General features: G+C 45.7%; 1 protein-coding gene across 7 annotated transcripts in view; it reads right to left on the reverse strand.

Moving 5' to 3' along the window:
• Positions 1–18536, reverse strand: part of MGLL (monoglyceride lipase) — a 175734-nt gene that overhangs the window by 75648 nt on the left and 81550 nt on the right. For all 7 annotated transcript variants that reach the window (XM_077116336.1, XM_077116333.1, XM_077116339.1 and 4 more), the window contains one exon: positions 13967–14073. In XM_077116336.1, the coding sequence (XP_076972451.1) occupies positions 13967–14073 (107 nt within the window). The remainder of the gene's footprint in view (positions 1–13966; positions 14074–18536) is intronic.

The following is an 18536-nucleotide window of genomic DNA, read 5'->3' on the forward strand; positions in this document are numbered from 1 at the left end:
AAATGTAGAAATGGTTCCTTTCTTCTTGGTACATAGCAGTCTCTAAATAAAAAAATCTGACAAGAAGAATTGGATTGTCTGTGAGCACAGGTTTTTTCCAAGTCAACTTTTAATTATCTCCCTCTTCCTTTCCATCCTCAACAAAAACTGGTGCTTTAAAAGTTCAAGTTAACTTGCATCTTCTAAACACTGGCCTAAGTGCCTTCATATTTGTTCCTTTAGCCCATATTGAAATCCCATGAGGGGACTGTGCTGGTTTGAAACGATGCATGTCCCCTAGAAAAGCCTTGTTCTAATCTAAATCCCATTTCGTAAAGGCAGAATAATTCCTATTCAATACTGTATGTTTGACTCGGTAATTAGATCATCTTCCTGGAGATGTGACCCAATCAAGAGTGGTTGTTAAGCTGGATTGGGGGAGATGTGTCTCCACCCATTTGGGTGGGTCTTGATTTGTTTCTGGAGTCCTATAAAAGAGGGAACATTTTGGAGAATGAAAGAGAACATAGCCACGAGAAGCAGAGTCCACCAGACAGTAACCTTTGGAGATGAAGAAGGAAAATGCCTCCCGGGAAGCTTCATGAAACAGGAAGTCAGGAGAGAAAGCTAGCAGATGATGCCTTGTTTGCCATGTGCCCTTCCAGATGAGAGAGAAGCCCTCACTGTGTTAGCCATGTGCCTTCTTACTTGAGAGAGAAACCTTGAACTTCATCGGCCTTCTTGAACCAAGGTATCTTTCCCTAGATGGATGCTTTGATAGGACATTTTTATAGACTTGTTGCAGTTGGGACATTTTCTCGGCCTTAGAACTGTACTAGCAACTTATTAAATTCCTCTTTTTAAAAGCTATTCCATTCCTGGTTATATTGCATTCTGGCAGCTAGCAAACTTGAACAGGGAGTACAAGTGCTAATTTCACATGTCAATTTGGCTAGGTCAAGGTGTCCAGTTGTTTGATCACACACTGGCCTGCCTGTTCATGCGAGAGTACTTTGAGATGAGATCTGTATCTACAATCTGTGGATTGCATCTATGATCAACAAAGGAGTTTGCCCACAGCAAAGTGTGTGGGGGGGAGGTCTCCTCATTCAATTGGTTGCAAATTTTAAAAGCCAGAAGTGAGAATTTCAGAAGTTCAAAGAATTTCTGCCTTAAGGTCAGCCATGGCCCTTGCTGAAATTTCCAGTCAGCCAGCTTCCCTTGGGGGATTTGGACTGAGAACTTCAGTACCACCTTTATTGGAATTCCCAGCCTGAGGCCTGCCCTATAAAATTTGGGTTTCCCAGCCCACAGTCATGTGCGCTAATTTCTCATGATAAATTTCTTCGTTTACTCAAATGAAATCTACAGAAAAAGAGCTGAGGGGCTCCTACCTAAAAGGGGGAAAGGACACAGAACACTCAGTCCCAAGTGGCCCCTGTATGGGCAGCCCCGAGGCAATCCCCTGGGACTCTCCAGAGCCCAGTCTGGACTCCTTCCAGGCCCAGGACTTTCCACTGCAGTCAGGACACAGGAGATAGACGGCCATGTGATGGAGGCAGAGACTGAGTAATGTATGGCCGGCCACCCATCCCTGGGCACGCTACAGACTTTGGAGAAAGCAGAGCCTGCCGATACCTCGATGTTGAACGGTAACCTCCAGAGCCATGAGACAATACATCCCTGTTCTGGAAGCCAACAAGTGTGTGTTCTATTGGTCATAGCAGCCCTGTAAACTGAGACAGTCTTCCTCCCCTTTAAACTGTGTGCCCCTGGGCATGCCCCACAGGGTATCCCAAGCCCCCATCTGCCCAGCTTTCTCTCTCTCTCAACCCTACAACTTGCCCTAACCTGTCCATGTAAGCAGGAACCTCCAGCACTCACTGCTGCTGCCACCCCCGCTTTGCTGGTCCCTCAGGGTCTTGTCTATCACATTGTAAGCCGTCACTATTTTTGCTCTGTCCCCATCCATTTATTTTTTTTCAGATTAGCTTCTCTCTCTATATATAATATATATTAAATAGGAACAACACTGCATAAAATGCAGGACTTCCATATATCGGATAAAGGTTTAATACCAAAATACATAAAGAAATCCTTCAGCCTAACAACAAAAAGACAACCCAATAAAAAAAACAACTTGAATAGATATCTCTCCAGAGAAGATAACCAAATGGCCAGAAAACAAATAAAAAGACGTTCAATAGCATTACCTATCAGGAAAAAAGCAAACAAAAACCACAATGAGATACCATTTCACACCCATCAGGATGGCTGCTATTAAAAAAAGAAAGAAAGAAAGAAAATTACAAGTGTTGGAGAGGATGTGGAAAAAGAGGGACACTCATTCATTGCTGGTGGGAACGTAAAATGGTGCAGCCACCGGAAGACAGTTGGGTGGTTCCTCGGAAAGTTGTCCATTTATTTTTCATTTATTATTATTATTATTATTTTGGTGCATGGTCCGGGAATCGAACCCAAGTCTCCACATAGAAGGCAAGCATTCTACCACTGAACCACTCACGCACCCTCCACTTATTTTTACATATTTAAATATCCTCGGGTAAAATACAAGACTTCCAATCACGGTTTTGCAGCATTCTAGGACATGTCCAATTATTGCCATAGTTACCATCTTCTGTTATTCCAAGGGGGGTTTGAACATTCTAAAGAGAAACCTTACATGCATTTGAATTCCATTTATGGGAGCATATGCATATATCCACTAATGGCTGTGGAAGTCAGAAGAGCTGGGCATCAGGGAGAAGCTGACCTCGGCAGGAACAGCCCCACTGTCTCGGACAAGACTCTTCCGGCCTCTGTGGGGTTTAGCTTCTCCACGTCACATCGGAGCGTTTCCATGCACTGACAGTCGCAGGACACCTGGGCTTAGCAATTTCCGCAGCGTTCCTCAAAAAGCAAAAGGGGTGCCGTGGGAGGGAGAAAACAAGCCTGAGTTCATCCAGCACCAGGTCCCAGACTCTTCACACTTCCTGTCGTTAGTTTCTCCTGGCAATCCCAGCAGAAGTTAGCAGCCCTGTGTTATCAACGAAGAAGCAATCCTGAATGGTTATGAAACAGGCTGTGGCGGCGATGTCGGTGATAAAGTCACCCGCGATTCAATGCCTCATCCGTCTGGCCCCAGAGCCCTTGCTCTCTCCCTCAGTAACGGCTGCGGGCTGCACTTCACATCAGGCAGTTTGACTCATTCTCACAGAAATCCCACACATTGGGTATTATTAATCCATTTTCCAGATGAGGACTAGGAAGTCCAGAGAGGCGAAGCAGCTCTCCAAGCCCACAGAGCAAAGTAGAATCGCTATCTGTCTCTCTAAGCTGTTCCTATTTCAAAACTTCTAACGGAGGATGGAGGGAAGGAAGGACAGAGGTGAACCTGGCTGAATCACCAACCTGTGCCAAGCAGCCGCACACCACCTTTCATTGGTTCACCCTCTACAGAAGGGGAAACTGAGGTTCCAGTGGTGTGAAGAGACCTGTTCAAGCTGACCTGGCAGCTAGGCAGAGAAGCTGGATTGCAGCCAGCTGTGTCTGACTGCCCAGCCTAGATGTGAAGACAAAAACACGTAGATTCCAATACAGGTCATCTCTTCACTGGTAACTGGTAAGATCGAATGAGAAGATGTTGCAGAAAGCCTCTTTTAAACTGCAAAGAGCTGCTCTTGCATAGCATGCTATTGCCGCTTTCCAGGGACCCGAGAGTGCTGTGGGCTTCTGTGTACGGCTCGGTCCCTCACCCCACCTCCAAGTGGAAGCTGAAGATGCAGGCTCTAGAGTCAGATGGCTTGAGGGTTCAAACCAGGCTCTGCCATTCTGCTGCTGGCAACTGCAGGCAAGTAGTTTAACCTCTCTGTGCCTTGGGTACCTCATCTATGAAAGGGGGATGATAATAGTACTTGCCTCTCTTGGTGGGGTTGTGAGAACTGAGATATGTGCATCTAAAACATTAACAAAGTGGTAGTTCACTGCACAATGTGTGTTACTATTATTATCATTATTTTATCGTTAGTATTATTATCAAGGCAGGCCTTGGGGGTCTCCGCAGGCAGAGGCCTAAGCAGGTGTGGCATGTGGAGACAGGGGGCTCTGGATAAGGACAGCCTGACGCAACCCTCTTACGCGGCAAGTCTCTGCTCCTGTATTACCCCCCCCAAAAGGCACCTGCAATGTGGATTTGGAGGAGAAATCCCCAAAGGATGCATAAGGACCCGAGTCCAGTACGATAGTGGGCTAGAGCTCTAAAGGCAGCTGTTATTACCAAAATATTACAGACCTACAATCATCCCATTTGCATCTTCCCTATTTCTCACCTGGCTGCCAAGTCTTGTTGATTCTACCCGTCTAATTGCTCACCTTTGTCCAAGCCTCTTTCATCCCAGTGATGAAGTTCATCGCCCCAAATTCATCACCCCAAGTTCCTGGCCTCAGAGAGAAGTTCTGGTCAAGACTACTTAGGAAATACACATCAAACTGTCTCGGCTTCTCTATCCCACAGCCACACCCCAGTCCAGTATCAGGACCACATGCCTGGGCAACTGCACCAAAACTTATCTCCATAATCCATCTGTCTGCAAAGCAACCAAAGGTGTCTTTCAAAGGTAGAAAGCAGACCATAGCGCTCCCCTGTCAGTAGCCTCTGGGGGTCTCCTGGTGCCCCCAAACAGTACTGGTTGTTCTGGGCCCACAAGGCCTTGGGACCTCTGGCTCCTCCCTCCCATCTTTCTTTACCGCTCTCTCCAGTTTCATTTTAGTTCTTCATGTGCTGGCTTGCTGGTGACGTTGGAGCTTCCCTGCTGGTTCCTGCCTCAGGGCCTTTGCACAAGCTGTTGCTATCTCTGGCTGCTCCCCTCTGTCACTCATACCTTTGTGAGCAGGTCACTACAAATGACACATCTTCGGAAAGACTTCTCTACCCGCTCAAACCAAGGGAAGCTCCCTCTATTGCTGTCTCCTGCTTCATCACACTTTACAGGATGAAGAGGTGGCCCTCTCTCGAATGTCCATTCTGGGAGGGAAAGGATCATGTGTGCTTTGTTCATCACTGGATCCCTTGTGCCTAGAACAGTGGCTGGCACACAGCTAGGTACTCAGTAAATATTGAAGAATAAAGAAATAATACCTTCCATACACACACACACACCTGGGCACCCGGAGACCTGGACACCTGGAATGCTCTCTCCTCATGTTACTCACTCAGATTTCACCTCCTTTAGGAAGCATCCTTTAAAATTCTCGGACAGCACTTTGAGTAACTAAAATGGCTTTCTGTACCCTGGCTTTTGGACTTCACTTCAACTGACATTTATTGGGCATCTAACAAATGCCAGGTGTTGTGCTCAGCTTGTTACTTGTTTTCTCAGTGGTTCTCAAAGTGGGGTCCCAGGACTAGCAGCCTCAGCCTCACCAGGGAAACTGTCAGAAACACGGATTCTCAGGCCCCACTGCAGACCCGCTGAATCGGGAGCCCGGGGGATGGGACCCAGCCACCAGCCACCTGTGTGCTCAGCAAGCTGTTGCTGATGGTGCCAGCTGTAGCCTGAGAGCCTCTGCTCTAACTCATCTTACCCCATGATCACCTTGTGATGTCATGATGCTTATGCCCATTTTACAGATGAACAAACAGGCTGTTTGCTTTATTCAAGAAAGGGTCAAAAGACAAAATAAACTATCAGAGATTTATAGCACTTTGAATACAAAAGGAAGAGGAGTGGGGTAGAGGAGAGAAAGAGAGAGAGGAAGGCGTCAGTGAGAACCTCTCGGGGTTAAGGGTGACACAATCCATTCTCCTACACCTTACACATTTGCAGCAAGTTCACTGAGACCCTTGCAGTTAGGCCCTGAGAACTCTGGAAGCATTTAAGGGCAGCCCACTCCATCATTTTTCACTCACATATTTTCCAAGGCTGGAAAAAAGCATGAACACATTTTTCAAACATTTCAAGCAAAAATTGTTTACTGTAACTGATGGTGACCTTTTCTGGAATAGACCCAGTAAAGGACCTTGACTCAAATCTGTCTCCCTATATGGAAAATACACATGTCGAATCTTTTTTTTTTACTTTCTGAATTTCCTAAATAGTCTTCTTCTGACTGGGTAGGGCTATTCCTCTGCAAAAAAACAAAGAGAGAGAGAGAGAGAGAGAGAGAGAGAGAATCATGCATAACTGCCACCCACAAATATTCCCTCAAAACTTCCTCTTCTCACATACCCTAGCTGAGTTTTAAAAAAATGTTTTTTGCTCCCTTTAACACTTTCCCTCAAATATTTGCAGCTAATTAATTCACTGCTAATCAGCTGGGGATGGTTCCTTTCTATTTTGTAAATAAAGAGAAAGCTACTCTGGCCTCTGCAAATCTATTTTTAATCACGGTAGCATTACAGAGTTCGAGGATGCTGAGCAGGGAAGGATGACATCTCAGAAAGGCTTTGGGCTGAGACAGAGTCTTAATTCTCTGGGATGAAATGGGCTTGGCTTCCTGCTGCCTCTCTCCAGCCAGGACCCTCCTCCCCAACTCCTCCCTCCTGGTCAAATTACTCAGCTCTGCCAGCGCGGAAGGGCCGAGGAGTTTCCAGTGAGTCACCGCGAGCAGCTGGGAAACTGGGGACCGAGGGAACACAAGCCTCGGTTTCCTCGAGCACTATATTTAGAATGCCACAGAAAATCCCGTCTTCTGCTGTTTCCACCTGTTCCCTGTTTGTCAGGCTGCCCGCAGCTCTCCATTGTGGATCCCCATCTTCCGAAGATTCGCAAAGGGCACCGCATGCTCCTCCCAGCTTCCTGGCTGGAGTGCTCCTTCCAAGCCGACCCTGCCTCCTCCTGCTGAAAGTTCTCTGCAGTATCCCACGGGATCCACTGTCAACCCCAGAGCTCCCAGCCTGTCCCTTTCCTGTTGAACCTTTAGGGGCTAGCAAAATGTGGGGGAGGGTGGGCTGGGTCAGGACTTCTACCTGAATAGAACATGACCATATATATGATAGTGTGTATCGGGTCAAAAGGATCTTCAACATGTTTTGCCTCCCTCAGCCTGCAAAGGTGGTTCCCAAACTCTGCTGCACTTTTAGAATCACCCAGGGAGCTTTAAAAAAACCCCACTACACGTGCCACACTGAACACCAGAGAAATCCCAGTCTCTGGGGGTGGGTCCGGGGCGAAGGTACTTTTCAGATCTCCCCAAGCAATTTCGACGAAGAGCCGAGATGGAGAACTGGGGCCCTGAAATGATTGCTTGCCTCTTTTCATGCCCCTCTTCCTGGCAAGCTCCTATCCACTCTACAGGAGCCCGCCGTCCATCCTCCCAACCCTCCAGACACTGTCGGCACCTCTCAGTTACAGGTTCCTATGGTGCTTCTGGGTTCTTTTCCTCAAGCACCATTTGGATCACTTCAAAGCTCCCCTTGGCAACTCCCTACCCCTCTGGTCATAGATCCAAAGCTGCAGTGGCTGCCTGGCCATATCCACCACCATGAGCTCTAACATTCTCTGGCTAATTTGGAATACTTTGGTGTGGCTATTCTAATATTCATATCTAAAATGTACCCCGTCAGATCGGTTTTGGATTACAGACTCTTTCATTCCTTCAGCACACGTGGCAATGCCTCTTTTTTCTACTCAGGCCTGGGCTTTGCACAAGAGGTGAGATGGTCGTGGGGGTTGAGAGGAGAGCCGAACACATGACACTTACAAGGCTTAGCTTCATCTGCTGGGTGCTTGCTATCTCGACAGTGAATGAATTATTACTACACTGGAGGACAAACACCAGAACAGGCTATGCCCTTAGAGAGGGGCTGCTTAATTTTTCTGGAGATGACAGCTCACTCTACCTTTAGGATGATAGTTAGTGCTTGTGTATATTAGGGGTTGAACCGTATCCTCCACAAACACATGTCCAAGGCCTAAACCTCCATCCTGAGAATGTGAACGTATTTGTCGATAAGATCTTTGAAGAACGTAGGTACAATGAGATCAAACTGGATAAAGATGGTCCCAATTCCCAAACAACTGGTGCTATTACAAGCAGAGGAAATTTGGACAGAAAGAGAGAGAGAGAAGTTTGTGTGTGGGGGGGTGATGGCCATGTGATGAAGGCAGAGTTTGGGTTACGCCACCGCAAGTCAAGGAATGCCATGAATTGCCAGGCACCCACCAGAAGCTGAGGGAGAGAGATGGATGATTCCCCACCTTAGGAGACTGCGTGGCCCTAACGGCACTTTGATTTTGGACTTTGAGTCTGCACAGCTGTGACACAAAAAATTTCTGTTGTTTCAGCCAGTGTGTCCCAGCGGCTTTGTTAAAACAGGTCTGTCAAACTGAAACAATGTGGGATTACAAAGGATAATCAAAACTTATTCATGATGCTAATAATAGCCTTCGCATAAAAACTTTATGAAAGAAAAGTAACCTTGGAATAACACTTTATGAAAGAAAGGTAACACTTGTAATAAGACTTTGTAATAGCTAACCACCACCACCCCCCCAAAAAAACACACAGAAAGTAGAAATGATTAAGAAATGCTCTCTTAAATAATAAACGTTGTTCCCAGAAGTGTGGTATGGTGGGAGCTGGGTTGGCTATAAGCGATGCCCATGAACCCTGCTTTGTTTGGGTCAGCAAATGCCCAAATAAAACGTTACATTTCCCTGCCTCCCTTGCAGCTAGCGGTAGCCAGCCATGTGATGCAATAAAGTCTGTGAGATGGAGTTGGGGTCTGCTAGGGATTGCCAAAAAAAGGTTTTTTCTTCTCTCTATTTCTCTCTCTTTCTTTCATTTTATTGTAGTAACATAAAATTTGCCCTTTTGGCCATTTTTAAGTACACAATTCAATGGCATTAATTACAATTACAATGTTGTGTTGCCAGCACTTGCCATTACCAAGACTCTTTCATGATGCCTTTGCTGGTTTGAAGGGATATATGTACCCAAGAAAAGCCATTCCTTAATCCCAATCCAATCTAGTAACCATTTCTGTTAATCACTTTTCAGCACCATAGGTTAGAAGCTTGATTAGATTATCTCCACGGAAATGTGACTCACCCAATTGTCAGCATTAACGGCAGATTAGAGGGAGATGTGACTCCACCCATTTCAGGTGGATCTTGATTAGTTTACTGGAATCCTTTAAAGGAGAAAACATTTTTGGAGAAAGTCTTGAGAGCAACAGAGTCTTGAGAGAGCCATGAAGCACAGAGCCCACACAGCCAGAGACCCTTGGAGATGAAGAAAGAAAACACCCCTGGGGGAGCTTCACGAAACAAGAAGCCTGGAGAGAAAACTAGCAGATGTCGCCATGTTTGCCATGTGCCTTTCCAGTTGAGAGAGAAACCCTGAACATCATTAGCCTTTCTTGAGCGAAGATAACCTCTTGTTGGTGCCTTAATTTGGACATTTCTGCAAATTTGCTTTAATTGGAACATTTTTTCGACCTTAGAACTGCAGACTAGCAATTTATTAAATTCCCGTTTTAAAAATGCCATTGTTTCTGGTATATTGTATTCTGGCAGCTAGCGAACTAGAACCACCCAGAACAGAAATTCTGTGCCCATTATGTAATAACTCCCCACCCCTCTACCCTTCTGTACTATGAATTTGCATATTCTAGTTATTTCATATGTGAGGTCTTATAATATTTGTCCTTCTAAGTCTGGCTTATTTCACTCAATATGATGTCTTCACATTCATCCATGCTGTAGCATGTATCAGAACTTCATTCCTTTTTTATGGCTGAATAGTATTCCACTGTGTGGGTAGACCTCATGTTGTTTATCTGTTCATCTGCTGATGGACACTTGGGTGGTTTCCACATTTCGCCTATTATAAATAATACTGCTATAAATGTTTATGTACAGGTATCTGTTTGACTATATGCCTAGACATGGAATTGCCCAATCATATGGTAATTTTTTTGTTTAACTCTCTGAGGAATGGTCATATTGACTTCCACAGTGGCTGTACCATTTTATATCCCCACCGACAATGCACAAGACTTCCAATTTCTTTGTATCTTCACCAACAATGGTTACGGTTTGCGTTCCTGATAGGAGCCCAGCTCCTTCCTCCTTGTTGCTTCCTTCTTCTCTGCTCTGCTTAGAACATGAGCTGGTGCCCCGGGATTGAAAGCCACATGCCATGGAAGAACAGCTGAGCAAAAGTACAGAAGGGGCCTCAGGCACTGCTGATGTACAACATTCTTGCACCTGTTCCAGACATCACGTGATACGCGAGAAAAATAAACCTTTATTTGTTAAGCTACTAGAGTCAGGTTTCAGTTCATGCTGCCAAACCACTCCCCCACCAAGATGTGTGCTTTGGTCGAATGAGAATGAACTTTGAAATCTTCAGACATGGTTAGAATCCCTGGCTGCACAGCCTTAGATTCCTCAATTATAAAATGGGGATAATAATATTAATTGTTATGAGGAATTACAGATAAGTACGAAAAGGGCCTGGCATGCAGCTGGCATGCAATAAATGATAGGAATTATAATTCTCATTGCTGGCAAGCTGTTTGACCCAGGAGGTAAGATGTTCACCTTGTACAGCTCTAAAATTCAACTAGAAAACAAAGCTAGATTAGATACTTATTGAACACCACTCTGTACAATCCAGTCTGCCAGGCACACTGAGAAAATCAGCTGGACTGCTCTGGTGTCTCAAGATTTCCATCTCAGCAATTAAAATCTTGTAATCTATTGGAGCAATGAGATCCATGGTATTAAAATCAACTAGTGTCAGATTTATCTGCAATATAGAAACCAGCCATAAAGCCATCTTAGGGAGCGCTGTTGACTTTGTAAAGTGTTTTCATAGCTATCGCTCCATTTTGCCTTCGCAGTGGCCTCTGAAGTTCTGGCGAGATGATATGGCTTGTCCTGGAGTTGCAAAGCTAGAACCAAAACCCAGTCCTCCTGAATCCCAGCTTCAGACTTGCTGGCCCCTCTCAGTGGGACATCTGAGAGGTGCTCCATAGATCAATCCAACAATATGGCTCAGGTGAGAAGGCTTACGGGTGAGCTCAAGAGTGGCATAAGGGACTAAGTGCTTTGTTAGCACCAGAAACCAAGAATGGGAAACTTGCACTCATAGAGGCTTTCTAGATGATCGGTGGCAGAATCAGCACTCATTGCCAGACAGGTCAGCACGGTGCGTCAGAGGCTGGGAGTCACCATACTTTGGCACCCTGCCTATTGGGTGGTCTACATTATGGCTCAAAGTGTTCTTGAAGGGAGGGCTGGGTGCTGGGTACTTTAAATGCATCCTCTCACAACAATCTCTTACTATATTGCAGTATGATATTGCTAATTTGGTAGGTGAGAATGTTAAGGTGTGGAAGGGTTAAACTGTATCTCCAAGATCATGCAGCTTGGAATCCGAGTCAAGCAGGGATTTCAACTCAGGTGTGTTTGAGTCAGCTATTTTTCCCTCTGGGGTGTAAAGTTCCAGCAGTGTGCCTCTACAAATACACACAGAGGACCACTTCTGCAGGATAACAAGGTGACCAAAGACAGATGAGGTTGGACTCTCCTGGTCCTGGAGAGGCTATGGCCCCTTTAGCAGCCCCATGAGTTCAATCCCTCAGTTGGTCTCCAATTGGCACAAACAATATTCTAATGTTCTTCCAAGGTTTACTTTACTTAAATCTAAGAGCTATGTTGGAAAGGATGAAGTCTGCATATGTCTCTGTACACATTCATGCATGGATACATCAGTGTGGGGGGTGCAAACTAGAGAGAGATCAAAGCTTTAGAATCAGCAGTTCTGGGTTCAAATCCTTCCTTCACTCACTATCACATTTCTCAGCAAGATGGGGATAAAGCAAAGTTCACTAACCAACAAAATCCCGCCTCTCCAGCCAGCACAAACCCACCACAGCGGCAACCCACTCAGCTTTCTCTTAGTAAGGAAGCCACAATCATTTTCATCTATAGAGAACAAAAGTCACACCCATATTCAACTGGGTTGATTTCTTGAATAAAAACGCCTCCCTTAGGCATTTTCCAGAGAGATTTCTTCCAGTGAATCACTGTAAGAAACCAATAGATCAAGGAACTCGAGACAGGAAAGCACAACCAACCATTTTTTCACTATATTTAGAATGTCAAAGAAAGCTGTTTCTGGAAACATTAAAAGGTGGGTTGTTTCATTTTTCCTTTTACTCTAAGAAGAGTCTTTTTCTTTTTTTTTAGCGTTGTTGCAATAATTTAATTAAAAAAATCTTTTTATGAAGGTATAACATGCAATCAGTAAGTTTATAAAGGACATTAATCTTAAGTGTACATACTGAGTTGATTGCTCCACATTCTTTTTCTTATTGTGTTTTGAAATGCTACAGTCAGGCAAAACAAATAAGGTAAACATTTAGTTCATCCCATAGATTTGGCCAAGGTTATTTGGTAAGATGATGGTTGATGCCAAAATAGAAAATTAGATATGCAAATATTTGGAGGGATTTTGCATCCGTATGGTATAAGTAGTCATTTATTGTAAAATTTCCCTATATTTTTTTAGGGAGAGCATAATGATGATGATTGCAACAAATGTGAATGAAGACACAATAGAAAAAAAATCACACCTATCTTGAGCATTTACACTGCATGAAAAGTGCCAAATTTAATGGCACAGTCCCCAAAGTTAAAGCCAGGATAAGCCTTGAATATTATTTCTCAAACAGTCTCACAGACGTTCTTGGGACCATTTGCAAAGCACTAAAGAAGATCACAATCATAATGGGAAAGAATTTCTTCAACATTCTCAATTACAAGTGTGCTTGCACAGCGCAGAGATGGCTTTTAAAGGGCTCTTGGTAGATGCAAACCAATTCGCAGTTCTCTGCATACAAGCTTTTTATCCCCTGCCTCAGCTTCTTTCAGTATGAACACAGCTCCCTTCCATTCACAAGGGCTTCCAGTACCCATCACTGCTCCCCTGTCCCTCTTTTCAGCACCATCGCTTAATTATCTATTCTCAAATAAAATACAACAGAAGCAACATTTCTGAACTGGGGCCAGGACGATGGAATTATACCCTGTGGCTGTGGGGAAATAACCATTTTCCATCACAATCGGAACTCTTCTTTTAAACACTGGTAGACAAAGAGAGATCTAAATTGGGAGACTTACCAGCCATGGAGAATGTCACAAGGATGATGGAGGTTTTACATACTGACTTATGCCGTGGGCACTGCATTTTGATCACTATTGTGGATTTGGTTACATGACAAAGAATCAAATGGAATTTTCTACTTGGCTGTGTGTGCATTTGTGTCTGTATGTGTGTCTGTATTGTATATGTGCATGCAAATATGTGTGTATATATTTACGTATTTACATGTGCATGTATGTGTGTACATATATGTGTGTAAGCATGCATGTATGTGTGTGCATATCTGTGTGTGTGTGCACTGTGTGTGTGTGTTTGGGCTTTTCTGGTGACCGAAGTGGCTTTTTGAGACTTTTTTACTATTTTCCTGTCTTGAAACACTTTGTAAACCTCTTATGGTTAAACTAGGGTTTAATTTGCACTTGAGCTGACTACACCACATCCATCTGAAGTCCCTTGGGAGAAAACCAGGGCCTGTTTTGTACCGAAAGCACTCTATAAATGTAAGAGATTATTACTTGACCCCGGGGGATGTTCTTCTATAAACATAGTCTGACTTCATTCTTTCCAGTTGAGGTTTCTAAGCAGCCTGCATTCAATCCCAGACCCAACAGAAACTGCTGTTGGAACTGGGTTTTTTTGTTTGTTTGTTTCCATAATTACATTTTTTTAAAAACTTATTTTTCACCTAGGAACGTCCATCTGAGAACATCTTCTCCCAGTTCCACTGCAGGAATGGGAACTGGATAATTGAGAAGAGAAAGAAGAAGGTGGAGCTGAGTTGGGCTAGGCGGGGAGGTCTCTGAGCTGCCAGAGCCCAGCCAGCCGCATGAGCCCGGCCGCGCCCGGACTGCCATCTCCTCAGGGAACTCACCGTGGTCGTGGGCGAACACCAGCAGGTCGAGTCCCACCAGCATCCGAGCCAGTTCTTCATAGCGGCCGCAGTGCTCCCCGGCTCCGTGGGAGACAAACACGAGGGCCCTGGGTGGATGAGAAGGGGCAGCTGGTCAGAAAAGGACAGAGCACAGGGGCTGCAGAGGTGGCAGGACAGCAGCTTTCAGAGCTCCAGGTGACAGGCTGGAACTGAAATTGGGGTCTCAATGCTTTATTAAACAGTAGGGTCTTGCTGCTAAAATATTGGGGTTCCGTGAAAAGGAACGAGGTTCCAGTCCATACTACAACATGGGGGAACCTTGAGGACATCACGCTGAGTGAAAGAAGCCAGACACAAAGGGACAGATACGGCGTGATACTACTGAATTGACCTTACCTAGAGCAGGCACGTTCACAGAGATGGAAAATGGATTAGACGCTTCCAGGGGCTGGGGGGGGGGCTGGGGAGTTATCGCTTAATTGGTGCAGACTTTCTCTTTGAGGTGATGGATGGGGTGATGGAAATACATCACATTATGGGTGAATGTAAAACATCACTAAATAGTACACTTAAAATGGCTAAAATGGTAAATTTTATGTCATGTATATTTACCAATACATATAAAATGAGAAAACATACGTACATGTACGTGTATATGTATGTATGCATGTATGTATATGCATTTATTTATGCATGCATGTGCATATGAGCATATATGTGTGGATGTGTGTTTGTTTAAATGTATGTGTGTGGATATGTGCACATGTATGTATGTTGAAATATATGCCTCTGTGTGTGACGTGTGATGTGTGTAGTATGTGTATATATGTATATATATTTGTGTGTGATGCATGTGCATACACTTGTATGTGTGTACATGGATATATGTATGTGTGTGAATATATGTATATGTGGGTGTTGAGATGTGTATGTGATGAGAAATGTATGTGTGATTGTGTGATGCATGATGTATGTGTGATATGTGCTGTGTGATGTGGGTACGTACATGTGTATGTATATGTACGTGTGTGTGATGTGTGGTGTGTAATGTGCATGTGATTGTGTGATGTATGTGTGTGCATGTGTGATGTGTGTGATGGGTATGTGTGATATTTGTGCCATGTATGATGTGTGCGTGATGTGCGGATATATGTGTGTGATGTGTATAGAAACGTTTGCGTGTGTTGTGTGTGATGTGTGTGTGATGCATGTCTGGGCATGTGTGATATGTGTACATGCATGTGTGTGATGGATGTGTGATATGTGTGTGTATCTGTCTTCAGAGTCACACAGAATAGAAGGAACCAAGTCCTGGTTCTGTGAGCTTTCAGGCAAAACACCCAGTTTTATTAGCCTCCTTTCCTCACCTGTAATGCTGATACCCTCTCCCTCCCGGGGGGCTGTGAGGACCACAGGACGTAATTTTTGCCGAGGCATTGAGCAGAGCGCGTGTACCTGGCGCCGGCTCAGTGATGGCTTCCTCCAGGGTGGCACAGCCAATCAGGACACCTCATTTGCCTCGGCCATAGTGACTGGCTCAGGGACAGGCACGTGACTTGAGCCAAGCCCACTGCAGCCAATCAGAGTGATCCCAGTGCTGTCACTTATGCTGACAGGAGAAGGCATATTCAATCTCCTGCCAGACTGGAGGCTGAGGGCGACACGAGGCACTCCCACCATCATGCCAGCTTGTGGAACTTGACCCACTGACTCACCCTTAGGGTTTGGATGAGCAAAGCCAAAGGATGGGGAGATACCAAGTCCTCCCTAATGAGAGGGGTGGAGCCCTGAATCCAGCTGCACCTGAAGCCAGAATTCCCCTTCCACACCCCCACCCCAGTACTTTGCCGAGGTCGGTTGGATTTTCTATCCCTCGCAATCCAAAGACTCTCAACTGAAATACGTTTCTAATCTTTGTGTGGAATAATTCCACATCTCTACTCACTCTTCTACAGCCTACTGGAATTTCTCTTATATGTGTACATCTTTTCCCATCTGGCAAACTTCTCCCCTTCCTTCAAAACCCAGCCTTCAGGCTCCTGTCCTCTGAGAAGACTTTCCAGACTTTCAAGGGCAAAGTCAGCTTCCTCTCTCCTCGTTTTGTAAATATTTCTGTTAGAGCAGGTGCCTGCAACTGCTTTCTGTCTATTTCCACCACCGGTTCACCACCTTCCTGGGGGACAGGGAAAGACTTCTCCTTCCCTCTTGCTTTAGTGGCCAGCATAGTTTTGAGCTCATGGAATGAACAATGGAACACTTACAAGGTTTAAAAATACACAGGTACGGGGAGGGCCACGGTGGCTCGGCAGGCAGAGTTCTCACCTACCATGATGGAGACCCAGGTTCAATTCCCGATGCCTGCCCATGCTAAAACAAAAAACAGATAGGGAAAAAAATCCCACAGGTACATTTCACATCTCAAATTGGTGGGGCTTTCTGCTCTGTGCCCAAATAGCCACGTAAGAGAACCTTCAGGGCGTAGAAGCCAAGCTCGGTAAGTCACACCGGAAGTTAGGGACATGCCAGATCAGAGTGTGTCATCACCTGAATTCAGGGTCTCCCACAGGCAGCCACTTGTTCAGAATAGAAACCAGGAGCATAATGGGGACAGCAAGGCCATGTGTGTCCATAGCTCTCCCCCTCCCCCAATTTGCTCTCCCCCAGACTTCCTACGGCCAGCTCCTCAGACTTCAGGTCTGAGAACAGACATGACTTCTATACATGAGGCTGCTTCAAACATCCCATCCCCTCTTCACGTCTCTTTACTCGAGGCCTTCTGCCCTGTGGAGGCCCTTCCCCACCCCCATCTCTGAGCCAACTTTATTCTTTCCCTTACATGCATCATGGTTGGTTATTATTTTGTCTATTGGTTTTGCTTACACGTTTCCTGGCTTTCCCCCCAACGTTAGGGTGGGATGTTGGGTTCAGCTCTAGCAGGGCAGGAACCTTAGCCACCTTATACCCAGCAGGACCCCAAAGCCACATCTCCTTCCCTGAGTGTTGGATGAATCAATGCATCACTCCAAAGCCTGGGTCCTTTCTAGAACACCTCTCTGTTACACTTGCGCAAAGATTCAACAGGCACTCACATGGTCACCCCGCTACTTATTTTATTCATTGAGCAGCACTCCAAGGTACCCCATCAGCCTAACTTCCAAAGTCACCTTAGACAGCTGTCCCCTTCCCCCCAGCCTTTTTCCTGAAAATACAAGAAAAATATCTCACACCCTCCTTCTTCATTGTTACATGGAATGTCTAACTTTCGCTGGTCTGTCAGTTGTCAATTTGAGCAAACAACATCTGCTCACCTGAGCTTTTCTAGGGTTTCTTTCCTGTCCTTCCCTCAGCTCTTGGAGGGGCATGCCTGGAACCTTTAAATAGTCATCATCTCCCACCTTCAAAAGAGGCTACACTTCCAGAAGGGATGTCTCACGTACTATAAAATCCTTCAGGGACATGGCAGCCGCTGCGTTCATTCAGCTTATGGCTAATACAAACTGACAAACGATCAAGCTGGAAAGTAGAGCCAGCCAGCCCCCCGCCATGTGCAGGGGTCCATGTGATAAACAAGGGCCTTGGGTTTTCACTTAGTGCCCAAGTGAATAGCACGAGACATTGCCATCGTGCCTGGAATATACTGCTAATAAAATCCACCCCATTCCCATAAGTCAACAAGTGTGGATATACAGGATCTCTTCCTCCATGGACGTTTCTAATCCAGTTGGTGTCAATCTTAGATACACGTTGGAATGACCAAAAGGGCTTTAAAAGTACTGATACCTGAGCCCTACCCCCAGAGACGTTAATTCCATGGGGCTGGGTACAGCCTTGGCTCCTGGAGTTGTAAGAGCTCCCAGGCGGTTCTCACGTGCAGCAAAGGTGGAGAGGCACCTGCTCTGATCACGGTTTCCAGCTCTGGCAGTCAGCAGTGCTGCCGGATGGAATCTGACAGTGGGGACCCTGTGGCCATTTTGGCATAGAAACATACAGCTACTTGGGGGCCATTTGTCTCCCTGGGGGATTCGCTGGGCAAAGCACAGGTTTTAGCCATGGAGCCCTCGGGAACTTGCTGCCGTCATTCCTTTGGAGATGGAGCAGACCAACTGGCCGTCCCACTGCCTGTGGGGCTGCTCAGCAGCAGCTGCCCTTCCCAGACTCAGAGCCACACTCTGACACTGGCCTGCTAGACTCTTAAACTCCTGCAGTGCTAAGTGGGTCTCTCCTTAGTCCGTTGGTTTGCAACTTGCCTGCACCCCTAATACCGGTAAGTCCACCTCCCCTCCCCCTCCCCACGCTTAACTTGTTTCCCAGATCCTGAGTCTTGGTTTTGTATAATCTGACTGACAGAATTAAAATCAAATCATATTAGCTCTCCGCTCAAAACTCTTCAGAGACTTCCCATTGCCGCAGAAAGCCTACCTGCCTCTGTCATGCCTCACCTCCTCTCCTTCTGTCCTTGCTCACCTCACAGCATGGGGGCCTGCCTTCTGGTGCTCAGCTAGCTCTGCCAGGTGGGATGTGCTGGCAAATGTCTAACCACAGGGGGAGGGGAAGCCTCGAACCGTGAATA

The sequence above is a fragment of the Tamandua tetradactyla genome, chromosome 9 (assembly GCF_023851605.1).
Source record: "Tamandua tetradactyla isolate mTamTet1 chromosome 9, mTamTet1.pri, whole genome shotgun sequence".
Lineage (NCBI taxonomy): Eukaryota > Metazoa > Chordata > Mammalia > Pilosa > Myrmecophagidae > Tamandua > Tamandua tetradactyla.